The sequence below is a fragment of the Suricata suricatta genome, chromosome 4, assembly GCF_006229205.1.
Source record: "Suricata suricatta isolate VVHF042 chromosome 4, meerkat_22Aug2017_6uvM2_HiC, whole genome shotgun sequence".
Taxonomy (NCBI): domain Eukaryota; kingdom Metazoa; phylum Chordata; class Mammalia; order Carnivora; family Herpestidae; genus Suricata; species Suricata suricatta.
Window position 1 is genome coordinate 73,764,317 of NC_043703.1, and position 12,596 is coordinate 73,776,912.

The 12,596-nt window shown below is 35.1% G+C and overlaps 1 protein-coding gene across 2 annotated transcripts in view; it reads right to left on the bottom strand.

Moving 5' to 3' along the window:
• Positions 1–12,596, bottom strand: part of NUP58 (nucleoporin 58) — a 50,984-nt gene that overhangs the window by 19,246 nt on the left and 19,142 nt on the right. For both annotated transcript variants that reach the window (XM_029936939.1, XM_029936938.1), the window contains exons 7-13: positions 11,670–11,694; positions 10,311–10,376; positions 9,829–10,003; positions 7,983–8,062; positions 5,895–6,013; positions 5,391–5,473; positions 1,668–1,869 (exon numbers count right to left, since the gene is read on the bottom strand). In XM_029936939.1, coding sequence (XP_029792799.1) covers positions 1,668–1,869; positions 5,391–5,473; positions 5,895–6,013; positions 7,983–8,062; positions 9,829–10,003; positions 10,311–10,376; positions 11,670–11,694 — 750 coding nt within the window. The remainder of the gene's footprint in view (positions 1–1,667; positions 1,870–5,390; positions 5,474–5,894; positions 6,014–7,982; positions 8,063–9,828; positions 10,004–10,310; positions 10,377–11,669; positions 11,695–12,596) is intronic.

The following is a 12,596-nucleotide window of genomic DNA, read 5'->3' on the forward strand; positions in this document are numbered from 1 at the left end:
ATGCCCGTGAGCACAAAATGTCTGAGTGAAAACCTACAAACCTCTTGGGACTGTCTACATAAAAAATTAAAAAAAAAAAAAAAAACACACACACATGAAAAAACAAAATGCAACAACCCTGACAAGTGGTTTTGCTTCAAATGTAGCTGTATACCACAGAGTATAAAACTCACTTATGCCATGACATTTTAAATGACTATATTTATTAAAATGGAAATCCCTTATGTTTTAAAGGACACTTAACCAAAACCCATGATTATCTATTTTAGGATTAATATTGATTCTAAAAAGTAAATGGGTACTATGTTGGTTGGATTAGCTGGCTAAATAATCAGGAGAATAATCATAATTACAGGACTGACTCCTATACTGAATCAGTACGATCCAGTATCATGTCAGGACAGGAATCAGTTCCATAACTGGAGAGTGGAATCCTACACTCCAGCCAGCTGGAGAGCTAGTACAACAGTGCCACTGCGAGCCACTGTTCGCATGGGGCCGGCCACGGAATGCAGAGGACTGGCCGGAACCTATCCCTGCCACCCACCGATGGCAAGTCAATTCTGTCATCTCCAAATGTGAAGAGCAATTTTTACACTGCCAGGAGGGAAAACCAGAGAACGTTTCCCTAGTAGAGGCAGCCTGAATGCAATCTAGAGATGTGTGTGGGGTTTTTTTTGCCTTTTTGTATTATAATTGACTAGTGAACTATATGGAACTGTCAGAAAGACACATGCTATAGGATAGTAATAAGCATTACTCAAAAACTTCTGAAAGAGTAAAAAATCAGTATCAAACACATCGAGACTGTATTTTGTCATACTTCAAGCCTTACAAAAAGGAGACTGTAGGAGTAAAGACAACAGTCTCCAAAAGACACAGACCGAACTCCACACTGCAGAACTAGACCACAAAAAAATGTTTCTTTTGTCACAAGTGGAGTTAAACCACGGACTACAATTATCTGCTGTCTAGTGTCTGACCAATTATTTTCATCATCTGCTCAGCTTCCCCAGTTCACACTTCTTAATGTGCAATCCAGCGCATCTCAATCATCGTTTCCCCACTCCTGCTTGTTCTGAAAAGGTACAACTAATTCTAGCATGTACTCTCATCCAAATCTGGTTAAGAGAACCTGTATTTGTTTCCAGTCATTACACATAAAAACAACCAACTGATCTTCAATACGCCTTCAGTCATAAAAATGTATTTCATCCTAAATGTGGGTACTCTGTAATCACTATGTGTGAGGAAACAAGAATGCACCATCTATCAGTATCATATGTGAGAAATGCAACAATGGCTGGACTATCTTTGACTTTAAAACAATAAAGAATACAATCACGATTTCAGAATGTGTTACTCTTAAATGTAATTCGGTAGTGAAACACCATGTTCTAAAGGGCATTTATAGCAATACAGCAAATAACATTAAGTAATTCACAATATTCAATATCTAATTGAGGAATAATTATTGCTAAAACTACCCTGCATTTTTTTTAATCAGGTATACGTTTATAATTGTGTCCATCATCATTTTTAGATTGTATTGGAATAGCTACTCATAGAAATTTCTTCAGTGCTCACACAAAAGGAAGACTTATGAAAATGCACATAAAGGTTCTGCATTTTAACAGTAAGAAGCTATAACTTGAATGCACTCAGACCTGTAGCAGGCTGCTGCTGCTGTGTGAGTGTTGCAGCCATGGCAACGGCTGCCGCGTTTGGCATGCTGCTGAAAGGAGTGGGTCCAGTAGTAACTCTGGGTGCATTCTGCCACTTCTTGGCTTCGGCTCGCCTGGCTTCAAACACATCTACAGCATCTCCCAAGAACATTTTCCTGTAGCCAAGGTACTGTTCTTTTAGCACCTACAGGAAAGGAAAAAAGGTTAATCAAGCTCTGAGTTGACTCTGGGAATATGGGAATAATCTAAGTAGGAAATAAGAAGATCAAAGACATTGCCAATACTACGCATTCCCCCTGAAGTGCAAATCACAGTGCTATCAATGCACGGAATGTGAAGTGATGCATGCAAGCAAGCTCCATTGCTCTAGAGGATTTTCTTCCCTAATTTTGTCGTGTCTTTACACTAGACTGCCTAAAATATGCTGGCTTCATGAGGCCCTCTTTAAAATGAGTTAGCCAGTAATATGTAAAATTCCATTTTCAATATTCTACTTTTTCATGATCGTTTCCCCCTCCATCATCCAACCTCTTCATAACTTTTAGATTCAAAAGGCTAAAAACATGTGCTACATATATATGCGTCAAATGCCTTCTTTAATAGGCATGGTTAAAATAAGGGACTTCAGCAGAGAGAGCTTGAAGGGTATAAAGAGGGTTTTCACTTTATCAATGTTTGACTCTTTTACCAGAGAATGGCTCAGGTTGAGCTTGCATAACCAAACGGGGTTGGGGAGAGTGAGTCTATAATTTCAGAGTAGGAAAGAAAAATTACCAAGTTCATCAAATGGGCTGGTTCACCCAAAGCAGCATCTGCCTTGATTAAGGCCATTAATTCATATTAGAATTACTAAATACTTTTATTAAGGGTTTAATCTAATTTTGATCAGTTTTAAACAACTTTTTAAAAAGATACAGAATTTTCAGATTTTTCTACATTCTGAGCAGTAATGTCCTTTTGCTCCTAAAAGGTAGAACACTTAGAAATCTTACTGCTATTTACAATATTAAAAAGTTATCACATCACTTCTCGGCCTTTTGGCTAAGATTATGTGTAAAAGTTATCACCCCCTTTTGTGTGGATGTCATTATTTGACGTTCTGGTTCCAAACTTTCCTATCTCTATAACGTACTGAAGCAGGCCTGCCAAGAACGGAAAACGGAGGAAAATGAAGTCAGAAGCAGAGTATGTGATGTCAGAAGAATGAATTTTATTAGAATTGATCTCCCCCTAATCCCTCCTCTTTTCTCTGTGTAATTATATGCACATACCCATACAATGTTTGGCGTTAATAGCCCATAAATTTTTGTTCTGCTTCAGATACTGAAAAATAATGACCTGCCTTGGAGACTTGAAAGACAATGGGTTTAAGGGGGAAAAAGAAAAAAGAACAGACATCAGCCTTGATTTATATAGCTAATTGATATAATGTCCAATTTTGTTAATGTCCTTGAGGCTTGGCTGGCTTGGGTAGTTTAAGCCCGCTTCAGCAGATTATCTCATGAAAATCAATACAAAAGCAACAAAAATAAAAAAACACCTCTTGTGAGATTTCTGTAAGAAAATGAAATTAAACTAGAAATTATACGTTGGTCACTAAATGCAACTGAAAACAAATGGCAACACAGCAAATCTGATCATGGAACATCCTTTGGTTCCTGGGAACGTACATTACAAAAAAAAAAAAAAAAGCCAGATAGGAGAAATTGCCATTGAAAAAGCATGTTTACTTACAAATGATATGTCTGGAATTTACTTTAAAATGTTCCAGGGGGACAAAGCAAGGTAGGATCTTGATAATGGATGAAATTGAGAGGGGGTACCCGGGCATTCATTACAAAAGTGTCCTTTTTTTCATGTGTGTGTATATTTGAAAACTTTCATAATAAAAATTAAGGAAAAAAAATCTGTACAACACAGACTTCAAAGTACCAAGAGACGCATCTAGATCCATCCTCTAGTGGATGGAACTAGAGGGTATTATGCTAAGCGAAATTAGTCCGAGAGAGACAATATCATACAACCTCACTCATATGAGGGCTTTAAGACACAGAATAGATGAACATTAGGGAAGGGAAGCAAAAAGAATATGAAAACAGGGAGGGAGACAAAACCTAAGAGACTCTTAAATATGAAGAGCAAATAGAGGTTTATGAGGTGGGGGGGAGACAGGCTAAATGGATAAGGGGTATTAAGGAATCTGTTCCTGAAATCACTGTTGCACTATAAAAATTTAATTTACATTAAATTTAATTTAAATTAATTTAAATTAACTTAATTTAAATTAACTTAATTGGAAAAGAAAAAAGAAAAAAAGTACCAGCAGTACTTTAGCACTTTAAGAAACTAATTTCAAAAAAATTGGATAAAAATTCTTCCTTTAAAACTATTTTAAAATTTTGGTTTAGAATTTCAAATATATTAAAGCCATACATAGATCCAAAGTATACTCATATCAAAAATGGTATAATTTATGAGGTTCCTGAGTGGCTTAGTTGGTTAAGCGTTCAACTTTGGCTCCGGTCATGATCTTGTGGTTCGTGAGTTTGACCCCCACACCAGGTTCTCTGCTGTCAGCACAGAGCCCGCTTCAGATCCTCTGTCTCAATTCCTCTCTGCCCCTCTCCAGCTTGCACTCTCAAAATGCTTAAATTAACATTTTAAAAAAACGTTACAATTTAAATGGTTAACTTTTTTAAAAAAATCTATTACCATGTACCGGATTAAAATAAAAATAAAAATAAAAATAATGGTAATCTCAAACTCTATTCTCCAGTTAATATTAGATTCAGGTTTGAATGCCTTGAATTTTAAAAATTTTTTTTCTGACTGTATATAACCCCAGGAAACAATTTTATTGTATTTGCCTGACAGTTGGAAAAAGTATACTTATATTTAACATTTCACTAAAATTTTAAAAACTAACATTACACAAAGTTTAAAATATTCAGTGACAAGTTATTTATATTATTTAATAAATACAAACAGTTCCCTGTTTATTTAGAAGAGACAAATGTTATAAACATTTGATTACCAATAAAGTATTTTAAAACATATGCAGGGGCGGCCTGGAAGGCTCAGTTGGTTAAGCCTCTGACTTTGGCTCAGGTCACGATCTCGCAGTTCATGAGTTCAAGCCCCGCATCGGGCTCTGTGCTGGCAGCTCAGAACCTGGAGCCTGCTTCGGATTCCGTCTCCTTCTCTGTCCTTCCATCTACTCACACTCTCTTTTAAAAAATACATATATGTAAAATCAAAGCACCACAAAATACTTTTGCTACCAAGAATGTTTCTTTTCTGTAATGCTGCTTATAGTGGTAAAGAGATGGAATCAACCTAAACATTCAACAAGTAGGATGGGTTAAAGAAACTACACACGTATGTACACTGAAATCCTATATGTAACTACTAAAAATGATGTTGAAGAAATATGTATATCAAAGCAGAAAACTGTTTACAACATACTACTGAAAAAAGTTAAAATAGCTGATTGCATAGAACACTTGGATCTTTTTGAAAAAAACAATGGGTATTATCTGTGATTGCATCTGAGCATAATTATGGATTATTTCGGTTTTAGTCTTCTTCACTCGTATGCAATTTTAGTTAGCTATTGCTATACTGAGTGTGAATGCTTTTGCTCTGCAAATGAATACTTCACTTGGGTCTAGATACATAGATACATGAACTGGTATGAAAACTTACCTTTACATTTTCATGAATAGACTGAAGTTGTGCAGCTAAAGCTACAAATGTTTGATAAATTTTCTGCATAGCCATTGACAAATCTATAAAAGAAAATTATATTATCACACAAATATATATGTAACGCAATCAGTATTATTTTCCTAGGACTTGAGTTCAATTTTTGATACTGAAAGTGTAGGAGGCAACAAACTACAGCCGTGTTTCCATGACTACAAGAAGGCAGCAGAGCGGGCAGACGGGGAGCAGGGTGCCAGAAAAAGGGGAGAAGGCCCTGAGACCTCTGCCTTGGTCCACATCATAACGGTGCATAATAAAGCATCTTCTCCTTACAGAGAACAAAGACCTCATCAAAGCCTTCAGGAAATGTTCTTATGCCGGCTCAAGACAACTGCTAGCCATCACCCAGAATATGATCCAACAGCTTAACCTCTCTCTGACCAAAAACCAGTGCCATCAAAAAAAACCCCCCAAAAAACAAAAACACCACAGAAAGCATGTTACCTTGAGGGGTTATATGGGAGTTATTTGCCTGAGTGGCAAGATGGTTTTCTAGTTCTTCAATCTGCTGTCTGTACTGCTGAAGCTGGACCTCAAACTGCTGCACCAAGATTCTGAAGTAGCTATACAAAAACATTTACCAAGTCAGATCAAAGTTTTCAAAATATTATTTTCTTTGCATTCAAAGTACCAAGTAAATAAATATATGCCCCCATTTAAGTAGGGCCTTTGACTTAGTCTGAAGACATAATGATATGGCACAGATGTTACTGAAACCGAAACCAAAACCAAAACTTGTAAGTCATCCAGGTATCAAAAATCGATACACATCCTTACTCTGATTATGAAATATCCCAATTAAGAAATAATCTACAAAATAACTTTCTATGCTTTAAAAGTATCAAAGCTATGAAACACAAAGACTGAATAACTGTTACAGACTGGGAGAGATTAAGGAGAAATAACTGAATGCGAAGTGAATAGGAACCTAGAATAGAAAAAGTACATTTGTGGAAAACAGGATCTTGGAAGAAAAAAAGCATGTTAGTGGAGAAGTCAGTAAAATTCAAGTAAGTTCTGCTGCTTGATTAATAGTATCACATCTATGTTAATTTCCTATTCTTGATAATTATACTGTGGTTTCACAGTATTTTAACAGTAAGGGAAGGAGGGTAAAGGATATAAGGAAGTTCTTTTTACTATCATTTTTGCAAATTTTCTGTAAGTCTAAATAAGGTCAAAATAATTTTTTAAAAGTGCAATTATCAACCAGATTTTACAAGTACTTACAGTTCTTGTATTTATAATCTGAAAATACTATAGTGTCTTTGGAAAGAGCATGTAATTACTACTATTCTGCTAAACTTAACCAAAGAATGCCAGATAAATAAAAGGGACCTTGAATACTATGCAAAGCATGCTGAATGTAATTCTGTAAGAAATGGGCAACTACAAAAGCTTTCTGCAGTGGAAAATGATACAATTCACCCGATTTCAAAACTAGCTCTGATGGCAGCATGGAGAGTAGGAAGGGTAAACTACTAGAGGACGTCCAGCAAGGAAGCACAGCCCATGCTAATCTGAATAAGATAGTAAGAGTACGGCTGTCCTGGTTAATGTCCTGATTTTGATCACTGAACTGTGGTTCTGTAACAGAATGTTATGTTTTAAGAAATACACCTCAAATACAATGGCATCTGTCTGCAAAGAATTCAAACTGTTCGGGAAGAAAAATATGTATATATATATATTAGAGCGGAGAACAAATAAATATAGTAAAAATATTAACATGTAAGGAATCTCGATAAAAGATACATGGGAATTCTGTGTTCTTTCATTGAAATTTTTCTCTAAGTCTGAAATTATATCACCATCAAAAGTTAAAAGAAAATGAAAAGGGTGCAAGACTAGGAGTCAGACCTCTGCCACTGTTCAGGCTGCAGGCCCTTCATCTCGAGACTGGGACGTGGCCGCTTGGAAGTTTTGTGGAAAATGAGATAAAGAATGTCAAGTGCTAAGCACACTGCGTGGCCTACAGTAAGCATCTGATAAATATTAGCTATCATTAGCTGTAGCAACATGAAAGGATATAAAGAGAAGATAGGAATCACTTGGCAACTAGACAGACACACATCCTGGGTGGTGAGATTACAGGTGGATGTTTTTTATTTTAACTTATCTACAGTTTCTGTTTTCTGATCATTTATTACCTGTGTGAAAAGGTTTAAACTATTCCTAGAATGCCCCACTTAAGGAGGGGACTATCATAAAATTATGTTTAAATTAAAAAGTCCTTAACGGTAAAAATATCTACTATCTGCCAATTCTAATACGGTGGAAAAGGCCCTGTACATAACTTAGCAATAAAGTGTAACTGCGTGAAACTGGTTAAAAGCTCAGATCTCAGCCGTCACTTACCCTTTGGTAAAATGAAGATCATGAACTGCCTTCTTAGGGTTATTATGAGAATTAAAAGGAGAAATCCAGGTCAAGTGTGTGTTAACCCAGGCCTGCTACACAGTGGGTCACAAACCCTTAGCCCAGATGTTGTACTGTTCTGCTTTCCTAATGTGAGAAAACACAGTAACTTACTCGGCGGGAGCTGTGTTTTCATGTTGGAGTCCAGGCGGAGTTTTCTGGGTTCTTAAAGCTATTTCAGCATTCTTTAACTCCTAATAGATCAGAGGTTTAAAAAGGGGAAAAAAAGAAAGAAAAAATTGACTAGTTAAAAGCCAGATTAAAAGTACCAATGATCTCTGGACCAAAACTTCAAACAATGCCACTCTCCTGTTCTGAGAACATGTCATGTTTAACCTGTTTTACATGTTGCCAAAACCTCTTTCCAGAGAAGACAAAGTACACTTTTAACAAACTTTATGATAAATTTATAATGAGCTGCTGATCTATTTTAAGAACTATGGACTTCTGTAAAATCTGTGAAGCAAAAGACTCTGCTATTATTTAAAAATTTTTTAAGAGGCACGTGGGTGGCTCAGTCTGTTAAATGTCTGACTCTTGATTTTGGCCCAGGTCATGATCTCATGGTTCGTGAGATCAAGCCCCACTTCCGGCTCTGGGCTGACAGTGCGAGGCCTGCTTGGGCTCTGAATTCCTTTTAAACATCATACTTTAGAACAGCTACTTTAGTTACACATTTTCGTTAAAAATATCATAGAAGTATTCTCCAATAGTTGACTGAAAGACTTAAAGATAAGCACAAATTTCTAATTTTAAAATCAGACCAGGGAATGTGATGTGCGGCATGATGACTGTAGGAAATAATAATGTATTATGTATTTGCAAGTTGCTCAGAGAGCAGATCTTAAAAGTTCTCATCTCAAGGGAGAAAGATGTTTAGGTATGGTGGTGGATGTTAACTAGATCTGTTTTGGTCCTTTTGCAAAATAAATAAATACTGAATTGTTATGTTGCACACCTGAAACTAATAGTGCTATATGCCAATCATATTTCAATAAAAAATAGACACATAAGCACCTTTAAAATTTTTACTTAAAATATTATCACTTCATTTATGAAAAGCATAGCACAAAAAAGGCCTATCACATAAAGTTCATTAACAGATAAGGGAAAACTTCTGGAAAGATTTCTAGACAGCCACGACCAGATCAAGTATATTTTGTAACTGTGAAATATAAAACAAAAGTAAATCATTTACCATCACTCTTCCCCACAAAAGTAGGTAAGAACTATATCTATTTATATATAAAATATAAAAGTATTTTATATAGGTTTAATATTTACAAAGCATAATATAGTTTTTATTTAATCACTGACAGACTTTTAAAAAACGTTTTTCTGTCTAGCTTGTATAACAGCAAGTTAGCCAGCAGGCACTCTGAGAAAGCAAACTAGTTAGAAGCATCAACTCTAGAGTCAGATTACCAACCAGCGTCAGAAACCAAGCTTTTCCATTTATTAACAAAGCTCTCTGCCCGTTGTCTTATTTATGTAATGAAGAGTGCCTACCACATAAAGCTGTCATGAAAACTAAACTGGACTAATAAATATAAATTGCTTAAAATAACTGCCTCATGTGGAACACCTGGGTGGCTCAGTTGGTTAAGTGTCTGATTTTGGCTCAGGTCATGATCTCATGGTTCGTGGGTTCAAGCCCTGCATCAGGTTCCATGCTGTGTGGAGCCTGCTAGGGATTCTCTCTCCCTCTCTCTGCTCCTCCCCTCCTCGTGCTCCCTGTCTCTTTCTCAATAAAAACTAAAAAAGAAAAAACAAAACAAAACAATACTGCCTCATACATAGTAAGCACTCAATATAAACTAGTAGCTGTTTTACTATAGCAACTTTCAAGTGTACAAGCTATATGTACTAAGTCTGAAAATTTATAAAACCAACTTCATTTGAAAAAAAAAAAACATGGCAAAACAAAACTCCACACTAAAATGACTGCAAGTTAGTTTACCTGAGCAGTTTCTATTTTCAACTTGTCAATATTGAGAGTGTTTCTCTGCAATCCACTGGCAGCTAGGGATAGAAGCTGCTTCAGAGCTTTAATATCTTCTTGTACTTTAAGCATTGCTTTTGAAGACATTCTACTAATTTCTTCTTGTACCTGTTTCTGTTCCTTCACAAATTTCCTAAAAAGATACATAAGACTGAACTTAAAAAAATACACCTTTGGTTTCCTACAAAATAAAAGTACATTTACAATAGGTTGGTCAGAGTCCTAGTGTTTTAAGAAGGAAATATTAAAAATTCAACTATGGTTCACATGCTTTCTTCACAATGACAATAACAAAAATTTAACTCCTGCTTTCTCTCTAGTTTATACAAACATTAAAATTTTTACCCAAATTAAAACATTTAAGAGGAAGAGACATTCCCCCTAAAATGCATTTTAGCATTCTTCAATTGGATTTGTCTAATTATGTTTGACACACTTACTGGAGATTTTCAACATCCTGGCAGATGACAGGAGGTAGGTTTTCATCCTTCAGTGCTTTACTATCCCTAAGAAAAATGCCACAGATGTGTTAAAGTCATTGAGGTTATAAATAGCTAATGCTGAGCTCCACTAGAGTATATGTTGAGAGAAGAAAATACAGCAAATATTCCCCATTTACATATTTCATGAATGATTTCAAAGCTCTTTATAAAGAACTGTAAATTTCCTGATCTTTAAAGTAACTTTTAACAACTCACTTGACGTAGAGATATCTTTTCTAAAAAGACTGGCACCTATTATAAGTCAACATAAATGCATTTGACTAAATGTTTAAGAAACAAATTTAGAAACTATAACAGATTAAATATTTAACTAAGTTCCCCTGGCTCAAAAATTCTATGACTGTCATTTCATTCAGTTCAAAAATATTGAAGGATTCTTTAAAGAGAGTCTACAAAACTTCTCATAGTGAGATGCTCACTACATTTCACTTTATAATTTCAATTTGTTTCTCAACTAAGAAGACCTAGAAATAGCTTAAGGGAATCACAAATATTTCATGAAGATAGAAATTAAGTGAAATGTGGCATGCCGCAATGTAACCATCAGTGAAATTTCAGTCACAGATTTGCTACTAATTCCTTGCTATAACCCTAGGTAGAAATCAGTCTCTTTCAGCTTCCTCATTTATGTAACAGGGCTAATATATACACAAGATGTTTTGGAGGCATGAACTTAGCTATTTAGTTACAAATGTTTTATTTAATGTACAAATTAGGTGAGAAAATACAAGTAGTAGTAAAAACAGTGGAGGTTCTTCCCTCTCTTCCTCATCAGAAAATAAACGGTACTGGTAGAGTAACTTCCATATAAAAGGTGTGTTTATATATAAAACTGGACATAATGTGTTACAGAAAGAATTGGTTATCAATTTTCCAAATGATTAAAAATTTAAGACTTGACTGTCCCGCAAACTTTCCAGAGCATAGGTTTACTATTTTATTTTTGACGAAAGCAGATTCAAAGAATTTTTCTTCTAAAAAGCTCTATGTTTGGGGCGCCTGGGCGGCTCAATCAGTTAAGTGTCCGACTTCGGCTCAGGTCATGATCTCATAGTTCATGAGTTCAAGCCCCACATCGGGTTCTGTGCTGACAGCTCAGAACCTGGAGCCTGCTTTGGATTCTGTGTCTCCCTCTCTGCCCTTCTCCTACTCACGATCTCTCTCTCAAAAATAAAATAAAAACATTAAAAAAAAAAAAGTCTATATGGTTTCATTTATTTCCAACCATATCATTTGCCTATGATTTAATAAATAAAACTTAATTAAAATATTTTAGAAGTTAAATTATAAACTTACTCTGGTCTTGTTCCTGTTTTATCACCTAGAAAATTCAAGAAGCTTCATGTAAAAACAGGTTATTTAACAATGTATTCCAAATAGAAGTTTTAATTTAATGCAAACTAAAGTATAAACAGAAACTGTTCTCAGACTGCCTCTTAAACAGCCTATGAGGCCATGCCTTGTCACAAACCAGAAACACAGCATGTTACGGAGACACGTTTGTGTCCATATAAACAGACAGTTATATAGTTGATTTGTATCGAGCTCATTCAAGGGCAAGAATCTTCCTCTTTCAACTGTCTTCCATAAAAAATATTCCTGCCTAGCAGTTTAACTCCTGAAAGCTTTATTTGACATTTTTTTACATAAGAATATTAAAATGTCAGATTACCTGAATGTCTCTAAAAGCAGCAAAGTTTTTTAAAAATGAAGTTTTTAATGTGTGCAAATACAGCAACAACTTTCTCACTAATGACACCTACTTTGTAGTTATCATTAATAGCGTATGTCTATATAAGTAGAAAAGTAAAAATGTTCCTTCAGCAAAATGCAGTGACTTACCTTCTGCTTTTCCAAAATTTCTCACTATAAAGACCCACTTATTTTAAAAAAATACAGGAACACACGTCAGTTGATCCCACCAGAGAACCGCAATTGTTCCTCTTCCCGTCTTTTTCTACACTTACACATTTTTAAAACCAGTCAGGATTACTAGAAGTAATACGTCAATGGCTTTTCTCAACGTGTTGTATTTTCCACGACACTTACATGATTTTATTTTTTTTGTTCTTTTTTTATGTTTATTTTTTTTAATATAACACAATTTATTTTTTTAACATATGCAATTATTTTCCATTATTTACAATACAGTAGTTACAATGACACTCCAAACAGAAAAGCAAAGTAAAAAATCAAAACATCAACTTCTATTTCATGTAATTA